General features: G+C 41.6%; 1 protein-coding gene across 1 annotated transcript in view; it reads right to left on the reverse strand.

The window, feature by feature from the left end:
* Nucleotides 1–4895: 4895 nt before the first annotated feature.
* Nucleotides 4896–26662, reverse strand: part of LOC140119328 (eosinophil peroxidase-like) — a 44105-nt gene continuing 22338 nt past the window's right edge. The window contains exons 8-13 of the mRNA XM_072138232.1: nucleotides 19943–20103; nucleotides 19625–19865; nucleotides 19369–19539; nucleotides 11567–11804; nucleotides 10593–10800; nucleotides 4896–5359 (exon numbers count right to left, since the gene is read on the reverse strand). Of these exons, the coding sequence (XP_071994333.1) occupies nucleotides 5348–5359; nucleotides 10593–10800; nucleotides 11567–11804; nucleotides 19369–19539; nucleotides 19625–19865; nucleotides 19943–20103 (1031 nt within the window). The 3' untranslated portion in view covers nucleotides 4896–5347. The remainder of the gene's footprint in view (nucleotides 5360–10592; nucleotides 10801–11566; nucleotides 11805–19368; nucleotides 19540–19624; nucleotides 19866–19942; nucleotides 20104–26662) is intronic.

Below are 26662 nucleotides of genomic sequence, written 5' to 3' on the forward strand. Positions count from 1 at the left end.
TTCACGTTTGGAAGTAGAGAACAAGGCCCTGAAAGGGAAAATAGCGGACATGGAGGATCGCTCAAGAAGATCGAATCTAAGATTAATAGGGGTCCCAGAAAAAGTTGAGGGGGATAACCCCGTAAGCTTTATTAAAGAATGGTTTTTGAAGGAAATAGGGAAGGAGCATCTCTCCCCGCACTTTGATATTGAGCGGGTCCATAGAATTCCGACAGGCCCCTATATTCCGGGGAATACTCCCCGTACTCTTATATGCAAAATGTTACTTTCAAGAGATCGGGATATGATACTGAAACGAGCACGTGATTTAAAAGATCTTACAATACAAGGGGCTAAAATAGCAATATACCCGGACTTTTCTAAGGACACCCTCCAGAGGAGGAAGAGTTTTTTGGAGGTCAAAAAAAGGTTAAGAGACAAGGGTATTATTTATTCGTTAATGTTTCCGGCCAAATTAAAAATTATCTATCAAGGCCAGTCCCAGTTTTTTAATACTCCAGAACAAGTTTCAGACTGGCTGGATCGAAAAGGTCTTTGAATAAGAACATCTAGGCCATTACATATATTTTGGGTCAGCAATGGGGGGTAGGAGGGAAGGGGGGGCGGGAAAGTGGCTAAAGTAGGAAGAGTTGTACTATGGTAGAACAGGTGGTGGGATTTGGGGGGGTGGGAAGAGCCGATGCTGGGGATGTTGTCTGGTTAGAGTATGCTGTTGTGTCCTTTTTTCTTAGATATAATAGATGGGTACTAGGTTTATAGTATGGAATATAAGAGGGCTTAAAGATCGCATGAAACGCTGCATTATCTTTGACTATTTGGTTAAACAACTCCCTGCGATTGTTATTTTATTGGAGACACATCTTGATAGAGAGTCTTTGGTTTTGATAGAAAGGAGGTGGGCCAGTCAGGTATACAATTCTGTCTTTTCAACATTCTCTAGAGGAGTCTCTATTTTGATTCATAGATCTGTTGCCTTCCAAGTCTCAGATGTAAGCTGCGACCCAGACGGAAGATACGTATTTTTGTCAGGTATATTAAATGGTAATAAATGCGTTATTGCAGGAGTTTATATACCTCCCCCCTTTAGATATGAGGTCCTGATAAAGCTACTGCGGTTTATTGAAAGGGTGGGGGACTGCCCGGTTTTGATAATGGGCGATTTTAACGCCGTAATGTCTGAGGAGAGAGATCGCACAGGTGGGAAAAAAAAACCCGGGAAGGATAGAGAAGGGAGATACCCCCTTTGCTAGGTTCTGCCAGGAAGTGGGCTGGAGAGATGTTTGGAGAAGCTTAAAGGGGGAACTTCAGATTTTCTCATGTCACAACCGTTCCCATAACACTTTTTCCCGGATTGACCTAGCGTTGGCTAATGATTTGGCCATAGATTGGGTAGGGAAAATGCGGTATGATAACCGTTCTATCTCCGATCATTCCCCAATGGTTCTTGAGTTGTTGGGATCAAGGAACGCGCCGGTCAAGTTCTGGAAGCTCAATGCGCATTGGCTAGTCTTACTGTCAGATGAGGACAAAATCAAGGGAGAACTTCATAGATTTATTCTGTCGAACAGAGCCGGGGTTAACCTTGGGTTAATGTGGGATGCCCTGAAATCCTTTCTTAGAGGGATATTAAACTCAGAAATTATTTATCTGCGTAAGCAATGGGCTAGCAAGGAGAGGCTGTTAAATAAAGAGCTGAAAGAAAAAGAAAGGGCCTATTTGGAGAGTGGTTCGAGGGAACGGCGTGATAGTTTTATTGGGGCACAAGAGGAATATAATAGATTTATGGCAGAGAAGGCGACACAGAAATTATTCTTTTTGGACCAAAGGGCACATTGTGAGAGTGGTATGCCTTCAAAGGGTCTCCTGCAGAAAGTAAAAAAACAACAAGAGGATAATAGAATAACAGCCATAAAAAATAACTATGGGGACAAAACTACTAACGCCGAGGAGATTAGAGACACCTTTTTACAATTTTTTCAGGGTATATATACCTCAGACTTGGAGGTCTCAATTGATGACATAAGATCCTTTTTAGGTAAGGTTCAAATTCCCGCTATTTCGAGGGAAGGGGTAGAGGCGCTATCGCGCCCGATAACGATCGCAGAGCTAGAGGAGGCTCTTGCTTCCTCTAGACGTAAATCCGCCCCGGGTTTGGATGGGCTCCCTTTAGAAATTTATAGTAGATTTGGCGCTATTCTTTTACCCGTTTTGATGGAGACCTGGGAATTTTCGCAAAGGGAGGGCAGGTTACCTGACTCGTGGTACGAAGCCAGCATAGTCTTGATTCGGAAAAAAAATAAAGATCCTTTGGAGGCGGAATCTTATAGGCCGATTTAGTTTATTAACGCAGATGCTAAGCTGATGGCCAAGTTAATTTCAAATAGACTCAAAGATCACGCTCCATTACTGATACATGAAGACCAATGTGGCTTCTTGACTGGGCGACAGAGTAAGACTAATATAAGAAGGCTCTTCGCGGGTCTCCAGATGGGCCGGGGGGGGTCTCGCTCCATCCTGTCTTTGGATGCCTCTAAGGCCTTTGACAGGGTGGAGTGGGACTTCCTCTGGGAGGTATTGTCTAGATTTGGGTTGGGCGACCTGTTTTTGAGCTGGGTTAAACTCTTTTATAAATCCCCGAAGGTCTGCGTCAGGGTTAATAGTGATCTCTCCCCTTTCTTTACACTGTCTAGAGGGACAAGGCAGGGCTGTCCCCTGTCCCCACTCCTATTTGCATTTTTTATAGAGCCTCTAGCAATAAAACTGAGGGCAGATAGTATGATAGAGGGGGGAGGAATAGCTGGTGCGGAGGATAAGATAATGTTATATGCGGATGATGCCCTTCTCTTCCTCAAAGATTCTGATATATCGGCTCCAAGGGCCCTAAAGGTTATTCAGGAGTATGGTAGGTTTTCTGGATTTGAGATAAATACCCATAAGTCAATCATGGTGCCTTTGGATGAGGATCCTCATCCTAATTATTCGTTGTTCGGACTTAAGATCTCCTCTGCCTGCGAATATCTTGGCCTAAAGATCACTGCCAAGGCTGACGATTACATCTCCTTGAATCTAGCGCCCTTATTAATAAAAATTAAAAATAAGGTGAACACTTGGAATACGCTACCATTAAATCGTGCTGAGAGAGTTATACTTATAAAGAGCGTTTTGCTTCCCCAAATTCTATATGTAATAGCTAATGCTCCATGTTGGATAGGCAAGAAATGGTTTGGGTTTATTCGTGCTATTATAAACAAGTTATTGTGGGGGAGGAAAAGGGTCCGCATTAAGCAAGAAACCCTAATGCTTAATAAGGAGAGGGGCGGGCTGTCGCTTCCCTCCTTCTATCACTATTTCTTGGCTGCCCAAACCCAGTTCATCCTGGAAAACAGACAATCTAATATATTTATGGCGCTCACTTCGCTGGTGGAATGTAGATTTGATTCAATGCTGGCATTATTAGAGTCAGGCCAGCTGAAGCGTTTGAACGCTAAGAGAATCCCTCTGGCTCGGCTACTGCTGTATATCTGGAGAGACCTTAGGAGGTTATTTGGTATTACTGGAGGGTTTAAATTTACTCCGTTGTGGAGTAATTTTAATTTTGCGGAACTAGCTAAGATGGAGGATGTCGGGTTTTGGGAAAGAAAGGGAATTACGTCCTTAGAACAGTTGGAAGAAGATGGGACCTTGCCCTCCTTTCAGGACTGGTGTCTGAGGGGTATGCTTGAGGAAAGGGATTTTTTTAGGTACCGTCAAATCGAACATGCTTATAGGAAAGAGACACAGCACGATAGGTTTAGGAGGCACATAGGGGGTAAATTTATGGATCTATTAGATTTAGATTTAACACGAATTAATTTAGCAAAAATTTATAGGCTTCTTAGGTATACTATAGATCAGAAGTTTAGTCACGTATCTCAACTGAAATGGGTAAACCAGGTTGGGTTTATCACTGGGGCACAGTGGCGTGATATTTATAAGAATGTGGTAAGAGCAACAATTAATTTAAACCACAGATGCACACAATTATACATTTTATATAGAATTTATTTTTCACCAGATTTAATGTTTAAAAATCGGTTTAAGGGAAAATGCGAACTGTAAGAGGTGTAACTGTTCACAAGCAGATATTTTACATGTTCTATGGGATTGTCCTAAGATTAACCCCTATTGGGAGGAGATATTTATGAGATTAGAGGTCCAGCTCCAATGCTCTCTCCCGCGAGTTCCCACCTTTGGGCTCCTGGGTTTGATACCGATCTCCTTAGATGATAGACTAAAAAGGGATCTGGTCTTGAAGATTATGTTTCTTGCAAGATTAGTATTAGTTAGACACTGGCTGGATGAAAAGCCCCCAGATGTGAATGAATGGAGTAACTTAGTTAAGCGCATAAAAGCATATGAATGTGCGTTCGAGAAACGATATAGGAAAGGCAACAGACTTAGAGAGGTATGGAATCAGTGGAGGTTATAGAGGGCCCTCTGTAACCCACGGTGTATAGATCGTTTCCATTCAGCGTCTCCAGCATCGGTAGAGGGTGGCGAGGGAGGGGGGTATGGGGGGGGGGATTATACGTATTAAGATCTGGACATTATGTGTTTTGCAATAGGATGGTTGATTTTTGTAGATGGAGTTAATGTATAGGAGGTTATTATCAACTTTATTTGTAATGTTTTAAATGATATATGGATTCTGTTGCAAACGATGTCTTGTACCTTTATATGGAATAATAAAGCATTATTAAAAAAAAAAAAAAAAAAAAAAAAAAAAAAAAATCCCTCCACTGTGTTTTGGATTGCACACTGAAACCTGTTTGCCACTTGCAAGGTATTGATCTCTGTTCCAAATTTAAATATAAAGGTATGCAGACATGGAAAGAATAACACAGACACATTTGGTATTGAAGTTAGATTCTCTACTTTATTCTTAAGCTAAGCTTTTATCTATCTTAGGGAGGGATTAGTCCCCCTAGGTACTAAACTTTATTTCCATTGTCTTATCTTAATTGTGAATATTTCCACAGCTGTGCAGGCATAGAGAGTAAATAACATAAGCGTGTGAACTACAGATGCAAGTGTTATGTCAGCGGACATGTGTAGAGTGGTCATGTAAAGCGTGTTGTTTTTTTCTAGTTTGTGCCGAACATTGACCACCTCCATGAATAACATCAGGTCATATCCATAACAAATGCTCATATCCATGCAAAAGTTTAAACAGAGAACTATTAACATTTTTAAAATGTTGTAGAAAGAATGCTATAATTCTGATATCAGCCAGGCAAGATCTATGATCATCCATAGGACAAGCAAGAATATTCCGTCCCATCAATTTTATTTTGTGTCTTGGAGGTTTTCAATCGAAACTCTGTAATAAACAAATAAATAAAAGAGTCTTTTTTTAAAAAAGAATGAGGGACATTTACTATGGCGTTTCCGCCAGTTTTGTGGCGCTCTCACCACATGTTCTGGTCTCAGACCTATTTATTAGTTGGTGGCGCCAGAAAAAATGCCTTTTTCCGTCTGCTCCGACTCTTCTCCTAAAAGGGGCGTGGCTTTGGCGGAGTGGAAACTCAGACACAATTAATATGTGTCGCAGCCCTTTTTGGGCGCTGAAAACTGGCGGAAAGTAGACCAAAAGAAAACTGGTCTAGCAGGGACTGTTGGACACATTTCTGGTGCTCGGGACAGATTTTGGTCCCAGGGACAGAAAATGGTCTCGGCGCCAGAAATGTCTCTGCACAGCTCTACAATATTAAATGTGTATCTTCTTTCCCAGAGCAGGTCGGTAACAAAGCCACCGACACTTTATGTAAATGTCCCCCAATGTGTTGTCTGACACCGGTACAGTGACCTATTAGCTCCCTATGACACCTCCCCATTTTGCCCCAAATGCAGAAGGCAGGTTGCCATCCCCTGTACAGATTCAGATTCATTTTGTGCTATGCCCTTTCCATTAGGTTATTAGAGTAAAAAATAATTATCCTCTGCAATGGTTAAACATTCATTTGTTTGGTGCTACATCTGTACTTCTACCCCATAGCAATCATTACGTCCATTTGAAATCAATGCAAATTTCTAAGCATCTCTGTACCTGTCTATTTCTTACCCATGGCCCAAGCTCTACTAATGATCTAAAATATTTGGGATGCGCTGGACAAATGGATTCAAAAGTTCTTTTTTGCTCATTAATGTGCACTCTACCCCCCCCCCCCCCCCATCTTGACAGGAAAAAACAGAAATGTAGATATTTTTGATAATTTATTAAACAAGAAAAACTGAAATATCACATTGTGGTAAGTATTCAGACCCTTTACTGTGATACTCATATTTAACTCATATGCTGTTCATTTCCTTCTGATCCTCCTTGATAAGGACTGATTGAACTTGATTAGGAAAACTCCATAATCCCTAAGAAGTTTGAGATGACCACAGCTCTTCCTCGACCTGGCCATCCAGACAAACTAAGCAATCATGGGAGAAGAGCCTTGGTGAGAGAGGTAAAGAAGAACCCCAAGATCACTGGGTTGTGATCCAGAGTTGCAGTAGGGGGATGGGAGAAAGTTTGACAAAGTCAAATATTACTGCAGCCAATATTACTGGAGTCTGCTGATGGAAGCCTCTCCTCAGTGCAAGAATATGGAATCCGCATACAGTGTGCAAAGAAAACACATGAAGAACTCCTAGACTATGAGAAATAAGATTCCCTGGTCTTATGTGACGATGATTAAAATTTTGGTGTTCTAAGCAGTATGGAGAAAACCAGACACTGCTCATCACCTGCCAAATACAATCCCAACACTGACACATGTAGGTGGTAGCATCATGCTACGGGGGTGTTAATCATCTACAGGGATAGGACAACTGGTTTCAATTGAAGGGAAGATGAATGTGGCCAAGTACAGAGATATCCTGGAGGAAAAGCTCTTCCAGATGCTCTGGACCTCAGACTGGGCAGAAGATTCACCTTCCAAAAAGACAATGACCCTAAGCGCACAGCTAAAACAGAGCAGTGGCTTCAGAACAACTCTGTGACCATTCCTGACTGGCCCATTCAGAGCCTGGACCCAAACCTAATTGAGCATCTCTGGAGAGACTTGGCTTCCACCAACGTCCCCCATCCAACCTGAGGGAACTGGATAGGATCTGCAAGGAAGAGGCAGAGGATCCCAAAATCCAGGCGTGAAGAACTTGTTGCATCATTTCCAAGAAGACTCATGGCTGCACCAGCTCCAAAGCTGCTTCTACTCAATACTGAGCAAAGGGGCCCATTTTAAGTGCATAGTGTATAAGTGTTCAAGTTATCCCCTATGCACAGGATTGGGCAGTGGTGGGGAGCCTATGGCACGGGTGCCAGAGGTGGCACTCGGGGCCCTTTCTGTGGGCACCCAGGCCTTCACCCCAACAGAGAGTTTGCCAGCTAGGAACAGGATGGGCCATGCTTAGAGCTATTTTAAAGAGATATCCTTGGCTGCCAGGACTACAGAAGGAGCAAGAAAGTATGTACAGAGATGGATTATTGTCGGAGCTCCTCTCTGGGTCCCCCGATTCTTCCCACTTCAGGGGACCCTGGAGGGAAGCTACAATACAAATTTCTCCATCATGTTTCTATTGTATTGGTGAACTCAGGACGCCAATACAATTAAAACCTGTGATTCAGCAGGGATCAATAAGTTACTGCTAAAATTGTCATGTTGGCACTTATAAGTGGGTTTTGGTTGTAGCTTGGGCACTCTGTCTCCAAAAGGTTCGCCATCACTGGGATAGGGGATAACAATGCGATTGATGAGTGTCCACCTGCTGGATCTCCCACCAAATTGTGGCCCCTGGCAATCCAGAGAATGGGGGTCCCATTCTCACTCATGAGTGGATCAGCATAAGCAAGTGTCTCTTTATTAAATAGTATGATAGTGTAGGAAATCGTAGAGCACAACACTCTGGTATCTCCAGTACATACATAGACAGTGAGATCTGGAGATAACTGACAGCTGTGATCAGCATTTCATGACAGTCCTATACTTTAATTGAAGTAGTAGGATTCATGCTTATCCTGCTGCTCCATCCATGAGTGAGAATGGGACTCCCATTCTCCAGAATGCTTTAGGGCCCCGTTTCTGTAATTGGTCCCAGTAGCTGAACCCTAATCAGGCACATTGTTATGTGGATAGGTTATAACTTAAACACTAAGGAACATAATCTATAACCCTTCCCGACATTGTACGTAGTAGTACATCATGGGAGGCAGGGACTTCCCGCAATGCAATGTACTACTATGTCCCTCTTCTGGCACCGACTGCTGAACAAAGCTGGTGCCAGAAGCTGCGGTGTCAGCTGTACATTACAGCTGACACCGGCCTGTAACACAGGGGTGTTAATCCCTTACATCTGTCTTATGTTGTGTTAGGTGAATGAGAGCTTGAACAAGCGATCAGAGCATCGCTTGTTCAAGCCAAGCTGTAATAAAAATAATGTTTAACCCCAAAGCGCAATAAGACGTACCTGTACGTTTTATTGCGCATGGGGTAGTATGAAGAGGGTTCACGGGCAGAGCCCTCTTCATACACACCGGGTGCTTGCTTCACAAAGAAGCAAGCACCCGTCGCTAACACCCGCGATCGGTGCTTGTACCGATCGCGGATGTTAACCCTTTCATCGCCGCCGTCATCGGGGAGCGGCGATCCGTTGCCATGACAGCCTCGGATCACACAATGATCCGAGGCTATCATGTTTTAGGCCATCTATTACAATGTGCGATCTGCACATTGTAATAGATGGTGTGCAAAATCCCCATATACTGCCATACTGTAGTATGGCAGTATATGGTAGGATCAATCAGACAACCTAGGGTTAAAGTACCCTAGGGAGTCTAAAAAAATGGTAAAAAATTTTAATAAAAAAAAATTAAAAATTATATTAAAAAAACCTAAAAATTCAAATCACACCCCTTTCCCTAGAACTGATATAAATATAAATAAACAGTAAAAATCATAAACACGTCCGAAAATGCCCGATCTATCAAAATATAAGAATGTTTTTTTACTGCGTTTAACCCCGTAACGGAAAATGGTGCCCGAAGTCGCAAATGGCATTTTTTTGCCATTTTGAAAAATATAAAAAATTCTATAAAAAGTGATCAAAAGGTTGTACAATTCTAAAAATAAAAGTATTGAAAACGTCATCAAAAGTCGCAAAAAATTACACCACCCACAGCTCCATACACCAAAGTATGAAAAAAGTTATTAGCGCAAGAAGATGGCAAAATGAATATTTTTTTTTTGTACAGGAGGTTTTAATTTTTGTAAATGTATGAAAACATTATAAAACCCATACAAATTTGGTATCCATGTGATCGTATTGACCCAATGAATAAATTAGACATGTCATTTGGAGTGCACAGTGAAAGACGTGGCAAATACGTGCACGTGGAAAAACGGGGCAAATACGTTTTTTCACCATTTTCACTGCATTCAGAATTTTTTTCCCGCTTCCCAGTATATGGCATAGACAATTAAATGCCATCACTATGAAGTTATAGATTTTTGAAGGTGGGGTGTGAAAAATAAAGACGCAAAAACGAAAAAGGGCCTGGTCCTTAAGGGGTTAAAAAACACCTAATAAAGTTTTTTTTTTACTAAAATAATTAAATAAAGGGAAAGTCCCCTAAACACCAACATTCCCTATACACATCTAATAAAGAACACAAAATCACAACCCCTCCTCACTAATTTGTTGTTGCCGCGACCGTAAATTATGCGCGCCAAAATAGTGCCACTGGAAAGGACAACTCAAAATGTAAAAAATAAGCCCGAAACCAGCTCAGTCAACCAAAAAATATTAAAGTTGAAGTGAAATTGTAAAAATCTATTTAAAAAAAACATATAACTGAGGTATCACCATAATTGTAGTGATGTATAGAATAAACATACTGGGGCAGATTTATAAAGTTGTTTGAAAGTCACAATATTTCTAGTTGCCCATGGCAACCAATCGCAGCTCAGCTTTAAAATTTTCATGAGCACTGGTAAAATGAAAGCTGAGCTGTGATTGGTTGCCATGGGCAACTAGAAATATTCTGACGGCTTGATAAATCTGCCCCAATATGTTATTTTTATGGCAACGGTGAATTGTAGAGATGGGCGAATTGAGGATTTTTTCCAAAATTTCACCAAATATTCAGGTTTTCCTTAAATAAACGCAAAACATGCTACCAAAGTTTTCCAATTAACACAAAGTACAAAGTGTCCCGAGAAAACAATTTCAAAAATCACTTGGATATGTTAAAATGGTTCCAAAGTTATAACCACTTATAGTGACACAGGGCAGATTTGAAAAATAGAACCGTGTAAGGAAGGTGAAAAGCGGCTCTGGCGGTGAGGGGTTAATGCCGTGGGGGTTTGATTCCCAACCTCTGATTTAGTATTCTGACATCTTTTCATCCTACACCTACTGACCAATTATACGTTTCTGTGCCTAGAATCCCTTAAACAAATAAATGGCGGTCTTCCATAGAAGCAATGTAAGCAATATGGTGTAAACTAGAATGAAAGCTCCTTACACAATATTGTATTTCATTTCTTTACATTGAGACATACGGTACTTACATCTCCGAATTCTGGGCTTTCCCATGATGATATATCCATGGGGGAGAAGTTAGAACAATCCATGAAATCCTGGTAATCATTGCCAAGAAAGGGATTTCTAGGAACTTCACGAATGTTAGTGTTAGCACATATGATCGATGATATTGACACACCCTCTATGGCTTCGAGCTGCCCTTGGGTGAAAACTCCTCGATTTTGGTAAAAATAACTAGAAGATAAAAAAAAAACGATTCATTATACATGGTGTATGCAGAAAGTTTAGAATCAATGTAAAGTAACACATTGGGATCCAGATCAACAGCATGTTCTAGAATAGCTGCCAATGTGAAAGGAAGGGCATATGTCATTAACCCCTTAACACCACAGTCCATGTTTACATTTAATCACTCCACCCCCCCACTTTCAAAAGCAATAAGTCAGTATCATTTTGTTTATAGAACTATATGAGCGCTTGTTATCCACAGTATTAAATGTTACTTCACTTTAATGCACTGGGGAGCTACAAAATGCAATGGAACTGATAAAACAGACCCAGTAGCGCCATTTTTTATGGGCCTTGTTCTTATGTGTTTCACCCACCATCTGACATGGTAAAGCCATTTTATTCTTTGGGTTAGGACTAAGATTGAAAATGTCATCTTTAGGATAAGATTCGAGGAGGAGCAGCCCAGTGAGTCGCTCTGGTGACTGTATAGGGCACTAATATGTCCATTCTCCGTCCAGCTCCTGCTGACTGTGGTCTTGTGGCTTTGGGTACATGGGGCAGGAGAATGGTAATCACTAGGGGACCCAGTGGTCAGACCCCCAACAGTCTGGATGAATAATAACTCAATAGAATATCCTTTTAATGCATTAGAATTTGAAAATTATTTTTAAAATGGAGATTAGTGTTAGAGGTAGTTTTTGGGGAATATATATATATATATATATATATATACATACATACACACACATTTTTTTTACTTTGTACTTACCGGTCTCCATCTCTAATTCTGCGGAACTGGTCTCCAATCAAGCAACCAATCGCTTCCCCAACTTTTCCATTTGGAACGTGGGGCTCAGAGACTCCAGCGGGCCAGATCTCAATATTATCAGTCATGTTATACAATTTCATGAACTTCTCAGCTTGTTCTGTGCTATCCATCACAGCGGCCAATTCATGAACATCCATCGGTACAGAAAGTCCACAGTGGCTTCTCCATGCAATGTACCCTATAACGTTAAGAAAATTGTGTAATTACTTTACTAGAAGCTAATAGGAGATTAACCAGTTAAGGGGTGGAAATAACAACTATGGTATATATAAATCTATTACATTAGTATACAGCAATGGGAGAGGATCATGCATCCACCTACCATGGTTTTAGATACAATGGGGCACATGTATCAAACTTTTTGCTTGCCTTTTCCTTTATTTTGTGTGACTTCATAGTGTTTGTGCTCATTTGTAACTTTTTTTGCACCTAAAGCCCCTTCCACACTTGCGTTGCAGATCACGTCAGAGTCTGATCAGGGAGCGATCAGGGTTTGGTTAGTGAAAAACTGACATTTTGCATCAGAGTTCAATCAGTTTTCAGTCACAGTTTGTTGAGTGTCTCTGTTTTTTACGCGCATTTTCAATGCGTTTTTCATGTGCATGTAACACGCATGAAAAGGACTCAGGACTGAGCTCTATCTTTTTCTATGGCAATTGATGCGTGCAAAACACATTGCACTTGTATTGCACTTGCATGTGTCTCGGAGTGCAATGCGTTTTTGATGCATCTCCATAGACTTGTATGGTGCGTTTTTTATGTGTGTGACTTGCAAGAGTAGAGCATGTCGAGATTTAGACGCTGTTAAAAAAAAAAAAAGGAAGTGTGTGCGTGAAAAAGAATGAGTCTGAAAAAGCCTATTGATTGCAATGGGTCAGACTGCAGTGCAAGTTCTGCGCACCAAAAGCACACGCAGAACAAGCGCGTGAAAAAGGCAAGTGTGAAAGGGGCCTAAGACAGTCTCCTTTCAAAGTTTGGCATCGTCTAGTTTTCTGCAGTGTTCTCCGAGTTATCACCTGAATCCAGATGAGAAAGTTGTGACTTAAAAAATAAAAATTGGTGCAAATCTACAGCTGTCCCTGACCAGGCATAGAAAATATCTAAGAGGTGATTGTGACCTTTGGAGATTGTTAACAAAAATTAACTGTCAATGTGACCGGGATGCAAATGTGATGTAAAACACGAGTTCGGCGTAAACGCAATTGCATTGTAAACACACATCCGATGTAAATGCCATGCAAATGCAATTTACTTGGAGTGTGGGAAACTGTTCTAAAAGTGCTTTTCCTGTGTAGAATTCTGGGGGGACAGATTAATTAAGAGCGTGCGCCAGAAATCATGAATCTGTCGCTTCCCTTCACTGGCCCAACAGAATTCACCAACTTTTTTGTGGTGCACCTTTAATATAGGGCGTGCGACAGACTTTGCATGCTAAATCTGGCGCACGGTCCGACTGAGCGCCGGAACACCCCCTAATTTGTGTTGCATGGAGGCAAGCGCAGCTGCGCCACAAAAGGGTTGCATGCGGCACAATAGTGGCGCAGACACTTCTTAAGTACCTGTGCAAGCAGTTTTCACCCAAAGAATGTGCAAAGCAAACACGAATGCAATGTGAATTTGAAGCAAATGCCACGTAAATGCAAATACAACATAAACGCAACATAAAACGACACGTTAAATGCAAAATGTGACGTAAATGCAACACAGACTCCACATAAAACGGAGAATCAATGCAAATGTCACAAATATAAACACGATGCAAATGAGACATAAAAGCAAATGTTGCATAAACATAAGTGTAAACAAAACAAATGCAAAAGCCACATAAGCGTAAACGTGATGCAAACACGACCTATACGCAAACGGCACATAAATGTAATTGTAAAAGCGACATAAACACAAGTGCCACATAAATGTAAGTGTAAATGCTACAAACACAAGCACCATATAAGGGTGAAGACACACGTGGCGTTTTTAGGCCGTTTTAGTTAGTGCGTTTTCAGAGCGTTTTCGATTTAACGCATGCGTTTTTGACAGGTTTGACCAATTATCATAATTCAAACTGGTCAAAAACACATGCGTTTTTCAAAACGCATGCGTTTTTAACGATGTGAAAACGCACTAAATAAAAACGGACCAAAAACGGCCTAAAAACGCCACTTGTGTCTTCACCCTAGGGTGAAGACACACATGGCGTTTTTGGGCCGTTTTTACTAAGTGCGTTTTCAGATAGTTAAAAACGCATGCATTAAAAATCGTTTTTGTCTGTTTTTCATTGCGCAATTTCGGAAAAACAAACAAAAACGCATGCGTTTTTAAAAAACGGATGCGTTTTTAACGCATGCGTTTTTAACGATCTGAAAACGCACTTAGGGTGAAGACACACATGGCGTTTTTGGGCCGTTTTTGGGCCGTTTTTACTAAGTGCGTTTTCAGATCGTTAAAAACGCATGCGCTAAAAAACGCATCTGTTTTTGTCAGTTTTTCCGAAATTGCGCAATGAAAAACGGACAAAAACGCATGCGTTTTCCAAAAACGCATGCGTTTTTAAAAACCGCATGCGTTTTTAACGATCTGAAAACGCACTAAGTAAAAACGGCCCAAAAACGGCCCAAAAACGCCATGTGTGTCTTCACCCTCAGGGCGCTGTCACACGTTGCGTTTGCAAACGCAGACGCAGACCAAACCGCGCCCACCGGGCGGTCCGCGGTCCAATCGCATCGGCGTTTTCAATAGAAACAAAGAGAAACGCCGATGCGATTGGACCGCGGACCGCCCGGTGGGCGCGGTTTGGTCTGCGTCTGCGTTTGCAAACGCAACGTGTGACAGCGCCCTTACACTTAAGTGGCATTTGCATCGTGTTTATGCTTATGTAGTTTTTGCATCTCGTTTATGCTTACACAGCATTTTGCGTTTTTGTTTACATCGCAAACAGACTTGCGTTTACATGGCGCTTACATTTATGTGGATTTGCATCGTATTAACACATACGTGGCGTTTGCATTTATGTTGCATCTACACTTACATTTACGCTTATGTTGCATTTACATCACGTTTACTTTTAAGTGGCGTTTGGGTCTGTCGCATTTACACTTATGTTGATGTGGCAATTGGAATTATGCGATTACATTTATGTGTTGTTTGCGCTTATGTCGTGTTTGCATCGCTTTTATTTTGTATACGTTTACACTTACACAGTGTTTGTGTTTATGTCGCGTTTGTGTTAAAACACTTTAAAACTATTTAAAAACATAACGGAGATGAGCGCCGGCACCAGCTCACCCTGAGCTGGTGCACGGCATGTCCAGCTTATAAGCCCTATCCCAAGTGGTAGGATTCCTTTAAGATCGCATTTACACTCACTTGGCATCTGCTTAGCGTTTCTGTTTACATTGCAAACAGACTTTGTTTACACCAGCGCTCATGTGGTGTTTGTGTTTAAGTGCCAATTGTGTTTAGACTGAGGCCCCTTCTCCACTGGCGTTTTTCACGCGCGAGTTCTGCGCGTGCATTTGACGCTCAGAACTCGCATTGCACTCTGTCCCATTGTATTCAATGGGTCTTTCTCCATTTGCATGGTTTTCAACGCGCGTGCTTGCGTTCGTTTGCACGCGCGTCAAAATCGCAGCATGCTCTATTTTTGCGATTCACACGCATTTTTCACGCCCCATTCAAGTCTATGGGGACGTATCAAAAACGCATTGCACTCGCAAACATTGCAAGTGCAATGCGAGTGCAATGCGTTTTAAACGTAAGGGTTGCTAGGTGACCAGTATAACAGTATTTCCCCTGCTCGCGAACGATCATTTAATTAAAAAAACACAATGAAGAACAGTGAAGAATAGAATAAAAACAGTGAACACAGTGAACACAGGATCATTTAAGATAAAAACACAGTGCAGAACACAGTGCAGAATAGATTACAGATGTTCGGCACATCTGCTTACTTGTCAGGAGATACGCGCGGAGCGGTGCGAACAAAATAGCATGTGAAGAACAATATATATGTGTGTAAAGAACACATTGCAGATGTTTCCATACATCTGCAATGTCTTCTTCACACACATATATATTGTTCTTCACATGCTATTTTGTTCGCACCGCTCCGCGCGTATCTCCCGACAAGTAAGCAGATGTGCCGAACATCTGTAATCTATTCTGCACTGTGTTCTGCACTGTGTTTTTATCTTAAATGATCCTGTGGTCACTGTTTTCACTGTGTTCACTGGTTTTATTCTATTCTTCAATGTTCTTCACATCTGCTAACTTGTCGGGAGATAATATACGCGCGCGGAACAGTGAAGAATAGATCGCAGATGTTTGCAACTTATCAGAAGACATTATTTTTCAATTAAATAAAACATTTTATTCCCGAACCTTGGTCCCTTTGAAAAAGTCCCATTGACTTAAAAAAACGCGCGTGAAAAACGCACCGAAAACGCAAAAAAACGCGAACAAAAATGAAACAAAAACGCAGCAAAAACGTCAGTTTTTCACGCATTGCACCCTGACGTGAAACGCAACGCTAGTGTGCAAGAGGCCTTAGGGTGAAGACACACATGGCGTTTTTGGGCCGTTTTTGGGCCGTTTTTACTAAGGGTGAAGACACACATGGCGTTTTTGGGCCGTTTTTACTAAGTGCGTTTTCAGATCGTTAAAAACGCATGCGTTAAAAAACGCGTTTTTGTCCGTTTTTCATTGCGCAATTTCGGGAAAACGGACAAAAACGGATGCGTTTTTTAGCGCATGCGTTTTTAATGATCTGAAAACGCACTTAGTAAAAACGGCCCAAAAACGGCCCAAAAACGCCATGTGTGTCTTCACCCAGAGTGATGTAGTTAGGCAAATAACCCCTCCTCAGCTGTTGTATATGTGTTTTAAACGCAATGAAAGCGCAGGTCAAAACGCAACGTGTGAACGCGCCCTAAGGGTGAAGACACACGTGGTGTTTTTAGGCCGTTTTTACTAAGTGCGTTTTCAGATCGTAAAAAACGCTTGCGTTTTTGTCCGTTTTTAATTGCACAAATTCGAAAAACCGGACAAAAACGGATGCGTTTTCCAAAAAAAAGGAAGCGTTTTTAAAAAACTGACGTGTTTTTTAACGCATGCGTTTTTTTACAATCTGAAAACGCACTTAGTAAAAACGGCCCAAAAACGCCACGTGTGTCTTCACCCTAAGGGCGCGTTCACACGTTGCGTTTTGGTTGCGTTTTCATTGCGTTTGAAACGCATATACAACAGCTGATGTGAGGTAATTTGCCTAATTACATTACCGTTTACGTTTGTAAACGCACTGTTAACACATGCGTTAACAAAATGCATGCGTTAACGCTTTGTTAACGCATGCATTAACATCGCGTTTACGATGCGTTTTGTAAACGAAAACGTTAAGAGTGATGTAATTAGGCAAATCACCTCTCCTCAGCTGTTGTATATGCGTTTCAAACGCAATGAAAACGCAGGTCAAAACGCAACGTGTGAACGCGCCCTCAGGGTTTTTAGGCCGTTTTTAGTCGCGCGTTTTCAGATAGTCAAAAACGCATGCGTTTTTAATTGAGATAATTGGTAAAACATGTCAAAAACGGACGCGATTTCAAAAAGGCATGCTTTTTAAAAAATGCATGCGGTTTTTTTTTCACGATCTGAAAACGCACATCTAAAAATGGCCCAAAAATGGTCTAAAAAACGCCACGTTTGGCCTTAGGACCTGTTTTGGACTTGTTTCTGGGCCGTTTTTAAGCAGTCCGTTAAAAAAAATGCATGCGTTTTTGACCAGTTTTAATCAAGGTAATTGGTAAAACCTGTCAAAAACGGATGTGTTTTCAAAAAACGGATGCGTTTTTTAACGGACTTCTTAAAAACGGCAGGTGTGCCGCCAGCCTTTTGGTGATGCTCTTTTGGTCCATTTTTAAGCATGCGTTTTCAGTCCATTTAAAAACGCATCCTTTTTTGATCGGTTTGGACGCATGCACCACGTGTGTCTTCAACCTCAGAGCGCGTTCACACGTTGCGTTTTGACCTGCGTTTTCATTGCGTTTGAAACGCATATACAACAGCTGAGGAGGGGCGATTTGCCTAATTACATCACTGTTAACATTTCAGTTTACAAAACGCTTCGTAAACGTGATGTTAACACATGTGTAAACAACGCGTTGACGCATGCGCTTTGTTATCGCATGCGTTAACATTGCGTTTACAAACGTAAACGGTAATGTAATTAGGCAAATCACCTCTCATCAGCTGTTGTATATGTGTTTCAAACGCAATGAAAACGCGACAAAAACGCAACGTGTGAACGCGCCCTTAGGTTTTTGTCTGTTTTTCCCAATTATCTTAATAGATAAATAGGTTGTAACCAGCCAAATAGTCCAAAATGATCAAAAACGCATGCTTAAAAATGGACCAAAAATGCCATGCGTGGCATCACCCTGAGGGCGCGTTCACACGTTGCGTTTTGGTTGCGTTTTCATTGCGTTTGAAACGCATATACAACAGCTGATGTGATGTAATTTGCCTTATTACATTACCGTTTACGTTCGTAAACGCAATGTTAACGCATGTGTTAACAAAACACATGCATTAACGCATGCGTTAACATCGCGTTTATGATGCGTTTTGTAAACGGAAGCGTTAACAGTGATCTAATTAGGCAAATCACCTCTCCTCAGCTGTTGTATATGCGTTTCAAACTCAATGAAAACGCAGGTCAAAACGCAACATGTATACAACAGCTGATGAGAGGTGATTTTCATTACCGTTTACGTTTGTAAACACAATGTTAACACATGCGTTAACAAAACGCGTTGTTAACGCATGCGTTAACATTGCGTTTGCGATGCGTTTTGTAAACTGAAATGTTAACAGTGATGTAATTAGGCAAATCACCTCTCCTCAGCTGTTGTATATGCGTTTCAAACGCAATGAAAACGCAGGTCAAAACGCAACGTGTGAACGTGCCCTGAGGGTGAAGACACACATGGCGTTTTTAGGCTGTTTTTGGGCCCTTTTTACTAAGTGCGTTTTTAGATCGTAATTTGCGTTTTTAAGCGCATGCGTTTTTTACAATCTGAAAACGCACTTAGTAAAAACGTCCCAAAAACGGCCTAAAAACGCCACGTGTGTCTTCACCCTGAGGGCGCGTTCACACGTTGCGTTTTGACCTGCGTTATCATCGCATTTGAAACGCATATACAACAGCTGAGGAGAGGTGATTTGCCTAATTACATCACTGTTAACATTTCCGTTTACAAAACGCATTTAACATTGCGTTAACAAACATAACCGGTAATGTAATTAGGCAAATTACCTCTCATCAGCTGTTGCATATGCGTTTCAAACGCAATGAAAACGTGACCAAAACGCAGTGTGTGAACGCGCCCTAAGGCCGCGGTCACACGTACCGCTAGGCGTCCGTTCATAACGCGACGCTAGCGCACAGGGGGAGGTCCTTGGGCCGAAGGGACATGCGTTTCCAGAGAAACGCATGCGATCGGCTTAACAATCGAATGCGTTTCCCTGGAAACGCATGTGCGTTCAGGCCGAGGACCTCCCCCTGTGCGCTATCGTCGTGTTATGACGGACGCCTAGCGGTACGTGTGACCGTTGCCAAAGCCTGGCGGCTCACGTGGCGTTTTGAACCCAATCCAACGTCGTTGTATTATACTATATTATATATTAGATTGGGTTATGGTTTAAAACATTGCATTTCTATATATTGTTACTGTCACGTATTCACGCCCTACCTGGCATCCCATGGTCTCGACCTCTTTGCACATTAGTTGCGGCTAGATCAGCGCCATAATCATTCAACACTGGGTAAAGACTTTCCCTCAATGTATCCACCATTATCTGATCCTGGCGGTTTAGTTTGGCATTATACAGCATCATACCTCTGAGGATTGGATCAATTCCACCTGCGGATGTAATGAGGGGTCCTCAGAGATTAGTCATTATTCCTGTAGCACTGCTATCACTAGAATATTGAAATTGAGAAGTTACCTGTTATTATAGGGAAAGCGGAAAAAAATGTTCTATAAATTGGAATTTTTGATACTGTGGTGTAATCCTCTGCTACCAAGTACATGTCCTGCGGAACCATTGTATGACCGACCCTGAAGATTTGGGTGAAGACATTGGATGTTCCTGGGTTCACGTCTTCATCGTAGCCTGTATATGGGGGAATCCACTCTGACATATGGTCCCCCAACAATAGCGGCAGCCACTCAATGTATGTAATTTTCTGTCCAACAATAAAGACACTTTTGTAAAAGGAAAAGTCTTTTTAATGGAAAGGAACTGGAAAAAATGATATTGTACCTGAAAGATTGCACCGATTATCTTTCGGACTTCGTTGTATATTTTGTCTCCGGACCAATGTGGGTTCATTTCATGCATTTGTGTCGCAAGGTGATTGTGCTCTCTCATGAAGAGCGTATGAAAGGCAGTCAGCATAGTCTGCTCATTCACACGACTGTCCCCTAAAACAACAATGCAAATCAGAACAAAGAAACATTTCATCAGGGATTCCACGCTGGTATCAATGTGGTCTTCCAGGTCTTTCCTTGTTTATGTCCTGCCCTTAGAACACGGAGGGTGCGTTCACACGTTCCGCTAGCGCCGCGTTCATAATGCGCCGCTAGCGCACACGGGGCGGAGTTTGGGGCGATCGCATATGCGTTTCCAGAGAAACGCATGCGATCGGGTTATTAATCGCATGCGTTTCCCGGGAAACGCATATGCGATCGGCCGGAGCCCCGCCCACTGTGCGATAGCGGAACATGTGAATGCGCCCTGAAGGACTTGATAATGGGGTGGCTCTGTCTGTGGTTGGGCTAAAAAGAACAATGAGGGCACGTTCACACGTTGCGCTTTGGTTGCGTTTTCATTGCGTTTTGAAACGCATTACAACAGCTGAGGAGAGGGGATTTGCCTAATTACATTACTATTTACATTTGTTAATGCTATGTTAATGCACGTGTTAACAAAACGCATGTGTTAACATTGCGTTTACAATGCGTTTTGTAAAAGCAAATGTTAACAGTAATGTAATTAGGCAAATTGACTGAGATAGCTGTTGTAATGCATTTTAAAACGCAATCAAAGCACAACGTGCCCTAAGGGTGATGCCACACATGGCCTTTCAAACCCGTTTTTGGTCCGTTTTTTAAAAACACATGTGGCTTTTGAAAACGCATCCGTTTTTGACCATTTTTAATTAAGATAATTGGTAAAACCTGTCAAAAACTGATGCGTTTTTTAACACATGCGTTTTTTAATGGACTGCTTAAAAACCACCCTGGAAACGGGTTCAAAACGCCATGTGTGGCATCACCCTAAGTGCAGTGGTTCATTTAGATTACAGGCGGTCCCTGGGTTACGTACAGGATAGGGTCCATAGGTTTGTACTTGAATTTGTATGTAAGTCGGAACTGTATATTTTAAAATTGTAGATCCAGACAATTTTTTTTTTTGTGGCGCAGTGACAATTGGAGTTTCGAAATTTTTTGCTGTAATGGGACCAAGAATCATCAATAAAGCTTCATTACAGACACTTTACAGCTGAATATTGCAGCCTGGGACTACAGTAAAGCATCCAGAGATCTTCACCAGAGGTCACAGGGGGCAGAGGGGTCTGTCTTTAACTAGGGGTCATCTGTAAGTCGGGTGTCCTTAAGTAGGGGGCCGCCTGTACATACAGATAACATATGTATATTTTTTTTTACTCTGTTCCATCCACAAGGCATCTTTTTGATTTTACTGTTTACAAGTCTGAATCTACGAGACAAATTGTAGTGTGAGAGGCGCCATTTAATATTTTGTGTCATGTAGTGGGAAGCTGGGAAAAAATTCCAAATGTGGTGGAATTGGCAAAAATCTAGGGGTTGTGAGCATATAGCGCCTTGTGGGAAAAAAAATCCGTTTGGCGCCTAAAAAGTGTATAAATACTGTTTTGTTTATTCCACAAAAGAATGAGCAAATGCACAGTAAAAACACTTTCAAATATATTAACATATAGAAACGTGGAGATGCGTTTCGTGGCTCGTACCGAGCACATCATCAGTCCAATATCTTTTAACTTCATCACAGTCAGTTTTAAAAGCCATTTTGGCACGAGATAGAGAGAAAAAGAAAATACAAAATCAAAATTTTTATCATGAAAATACAATTCCCTACATTGTATTAATTTGAATTGCTATATCGTGTATTGCTGCTATATGGCGTGAAGATAGTGTTATATTTACTATATCCACCAGGGGTCCTAGGTGTCCATTTGAATTGGGCTGTGTTACCCCTTGCGCGATTGTAATTCTCATCTCCCTCCACTAGATGTCCCCAGCGTACGTATATTAGTTTCTATGTGGATGTAAGACATACTTCGCCCACAGGGTGTCCTCAGCGTACCTACATTGCTTTGTATGTGGGTGTAATGTTTAAATTTATGCACAAGGTGTCCTCGGTGTACATTTTATTTTCAAATATAGACAAAAGGGTCGTTGCAGTTCCACATTTATTCCACAAGATGGCGCATGACTTCTTTCTCCTTTATTCTATCCCCGTTCGTTAATTGGAAACTACGGAAGCCTGGAAGGCTCATAAAGGTTATCGTTTTTTTTTTTTTTGTTTGTTTTTTTTTGTTTCTCTAACTTGCTAAAAGCCGACGATCAAGGAAGACTCGGTCTGCCTCAGGCGAGTATCGGTTAAATATTGTTAGATAATTTATTCATTTGTAACAAGGCAGGGAATCAAGAACTTTGAGAGTGAGAGAGTGTCTTATTTTGAAAAATGTGGAGAATTTTATATGCTCCGACAAAAAAAAACTTTGGCTAAATACCACAGTTGCGCCATATTCTGGTGGTCAAGATGACACCTCCCAGTTATTGTTGGGTTCAGTGTGATTGCAGTGATTGCAGAAAACTTTGCATTTCCACATTTTGACACCATAACTTGTATATACTTCAGAGTTTGGCGCTTCATTTTTGCGGGAAGGGATGACATTTTCCTTGTTACCATATTGACAACTGTAGGACCTTTTGATCACTTTTTATACCAATTTTTATTGGAGGCAAAAAGGGCGAAGAAGTAGTGATTTAGGCACGATGTTCTATCACAGGGATTACCGACAGGAATAATTGTTTGTATATTTTGATATATCGAACTTTTTTGGGATGCAAGGATACCTAACATATTTATTATGCCTTAACTTGTTTATTTTTATATGTGTACTATTTTTTTTTTAGTTTTTAAAACTTTTTCAAAATTTTGTTTTACTATTATTTCAGGTCCACCTGGGGTACTTAAACCCTAGGGGGTCTGATCACTTATACAATATACTGTATTGCAGTATATTGTGAACATACTGCTTCTTAATTACAGTGCCCAATCTGCCACTAGCACAGTGTAATACATATTGCTGATTATGTGACATCTATGCCATGGCAACCGATAGGTACCCTCTGATGATGTCACATGCTTATTGGGCATCCAAGATGGCAGCGTCCATATACAGGACTGCTACGTGGCGTATTTGGGTTGGACCGAAGCACCAAACAGGTTAAGTGCTGTGATCTGTGCCAGCACCGAATGTGGTGTCAGCTGTGTAATACAGCTGACACCCACTGCTTTTGGAGAGGGCTTGGTCTGTGAGCCCTCTCCATAAATAGTGTTAAATACCCCCAAATAGAACAATGCTTGACAGCAAGGAATGGGGAGCAAGAGCCATCAGTGCGGTGTGTGGTACATACTGTGAAAGGGTAGGAGTGTAGGAATGGGAACACACCTTAAAAGACCCCGCAATCAGAGCCTACTCCGACCGAGGGTGTTCGGATCTTGAGCTGAACCGGCATCGGACGCTGAGCACTAAGTCACTGCACTCAGCATCTGATATATTGGACGCAGAACCCTAAGGGGTTAAAGAGTTATACACACTGGGACAAAGGTCTTAAATATACTCAAGATGGCAAAATAACAAATTGATGGATGATGTATTCATATGTCTACACCAGAATACTTGAGTAACTTGCACCTGAAAATGCTCTGCAACACGTTTACTGCAGCTTTTCGACTTTTTCCGGCTTTTCTGAAAAAAAGGGCGCGTCCTCCATAAAAGAGAGCGTAGCAAACCCAGAAAATATCCACCCTTTGCCAGAAAACTCAGTCTTATACTGCACCAGACACGGGGAGTAATCTGGCGCAGCAGAGAACTGTCTAGTTCTACTCTGCAATGGTCACATGACCGACAGCTGAGATGACAGAAGAAGCTGAGTGTGTTATTATGGGGTCTTATATCCTTCTCATGACTCTGAGCTGTCTCATCTCTCTTTTTCTATGTGTTAGATACTTGTAGAATGTTAGAAACTAAATTAAAGTGGAGTTAAACCCTGTATCATGATAATCTAATACTATTAGCAAACATCAACAGGAGACAAGAGGTAGCTCCCAACCATCCTAGATGCCGTGGGACAGTCTTGGTTTTTTACCTCTGTCCTGCTGTCCTGTGCGACTCAAGACCAGCCCCCCACCCAAGTGAGCTTTAGAGCCAAAGAAGAAGAGGAGGGGAATGAGGCAAAGGTAAGTAATAACTTTTGTTTAATACACATTACAATAAGGAGGAGAACAATATAAAGGGGATGGGGGTGAGGGACCATAATATGAGGGGGATGGAGAACAGGGACCACAATATTAGAGGGTTGGAGGACAGGGGCCACAATATAAGGGGGATTGAGGACAGGGACCACAATATGAGGGAGATGGAGGACAAAGGCCACAATATAAATGTGATGGAGGCTTGTTTGCCACCAGAGATGTATGACATTTCTCTATGTGTCCCAGGCTATCCACTTTAACATCAGCTGGGAGTTCTCCAGGGGAAAACTTACTATTCTGCGTCTACACTGATAGCCAAGACAGGTGTGGAGAGTTAGATAGTACTTAAAGGAACTCCCCAGTCACAGCTGATTCATTGAATTGATTCATTCCTTGTGCAGAGGCTGAAGAGAGGAGCAGGACTCCAAGTTTTCAGAAATACAATCAAAATGGGTCATGTTCCTCCCTTTTGGCCTTGTCCCGTGCATTATTCAATGAATTAGCTGTAATGCTGCTTTTACCATTCAGCCAATCACCTCCTGGACTACTAGGTCCTGGTGGGTATGTTGCACTACAAAGGAATTCTCTCCAACGTTGGCTGTTCTAAGTAAAAAATCATGGAGCTTATTTACTATGGGTCCGCGGATTGCATTTTCGTTGGACTTCCCAACATTTTCGTGATTTGCGCCGCTATGAGAGGTATTTAGAAGGGGATTGTGTCACACCAGATCGGATTTTGGCGCAGCAGCGCCAGCTTTCATGCGACAGAAAATGGGGGACGGGCTGTCGGATGATCCTACTGATTCGGACTGAACGGGGGGTTTAAGTTTAAAATTGTGTCGCAACCAATGCACTTACATGCACCAGGGAGAAGATGGTGAACTCTGGCGGACCTGAGCGGGGAAGCGACACATGCAGGATATCGGGCGCACAATCTTAGTGAATAGCGGCACCGTGCATTCCGGTCGGACAATGCACTTCGGGTCAACTCTGTCGGCTGGGTATGTAAATGTGCCCCAATGTCTGTGTAACGTGCCATATAATGAAGTATAAGCCGACCTGAATGTAGGCCTAGGCACTTCATTTTACCACAAAAAACTGGAAAAACATTAATTTAAGCATAAGCCTAGGGCGGGAAAAACACTGGTCACAGCCTATCCTCACTAATGAAATTACTAGCAGCCTCACCTCACTATGGAAAAGCTCAGCTGCCTCCCCTTAATAATGAAATGTCCTGCACCCTCCCCTAGTAATAGAGGTGTCTATTTTACACCTATATTTGGGCCTCTTTTCACTAAAAAATCTAAAATGTAACTTTTAATTCAACGCTTTTAAAAGAATGTATTCACACTTGAGTGATTTAAATTACTGCAGACTTATTTGCTATAGTTAGTTACTCCAGTATATTTGGAGTATTAGTACAGGCATTCCCCGGGTTACGTACAAGATAGGGTATGTAGGTTTGTTCTTAAGTTGGATTTGTATGTAAGTCGAAGCTGTATATTTTATAATTGTAGCCCCAGCCAGAATATTTTTTGGTCTCTGTGACAATTGGATTTTAAAAATGTTGGGTTGTCATAAGAATCAGGATTAACAATAAATCTTCATTACAGACGCCTGTGATAACTGTTACAGCTGTTTATTGTAGCCTAGGACTAAAGTACAGTAATTTACCAACATCCAGAGGTCTGTTTGTAACTAGGGATCGTCTGTAAGTCGGGTGTTCTTAAGTAGGGGACCTCCTGTATAGCAGTCTAAAGCCCCCTATACCCCTGATGATGCCATTCCTGTGGTAAAATATGTTGGGGGATGGGGCTGGGATGGTTTTTTTTTTAAGTTGCAATTTATCAGATAAAATTCTCTATACTGTAGCTTGACATAGATTAGACAAGGTCCAATGAATGTTGAGTATATCGAGTAGATCACAGAATTGAATGAGAATTATATTTCTTATTGAGAATTACATCCCCCCCCCTACTGACTTTTGTTTAAAGTTCACCACATAATACCAATTACATTACATTGTTGCCTCCTCGAGCTTATGATGACAAAGGCAGTTCTATGGGACCAAATTAAAATGATCGTGAGAGTAGTGTGAGTGCAGTCCTGGTCACTTATATAGAGGAGTGCATTACACACTACAGGCAGTCCCCGGGTTACATACAAGATAGGGACTGTAGGTTTGTTCTTAAGTTGAATTTGTATGTAAGTCGAAACTCTATATTTTATCATTGTAGTTCCCGACAATTTTTTTTTTTGCCCCAGTGACAATTGGAGTTTCAAATTTTTTTGCTGTAATAGGACCAAGAATTATCAATAAAGCTTCATTGCAGACAATTTTAAGCTGATTATTGCAATCTGGGACTATTTTAAAGCATCCAGAGAGCTTCACCAGAGGTCACAGTGGGCAGAGGGGTCCGTCTGTAACTATGGGTTGTCTGTAAGTCGGGTGTC

This window comes from Engystomops pustulosus, chromosome 2 (assembly GCF_040894005.1).
Source record: "Engystomops pustulosus chromosome 2, aEngPut4.maternal, whole genome shotgun sequence".
Classification (NCBI taxonomy): Eukaryota; Metazoa; Chordata; class Amphibia; order Anura; family Leptodactylidae; genus Engystomops; species Engystomops pustulosus.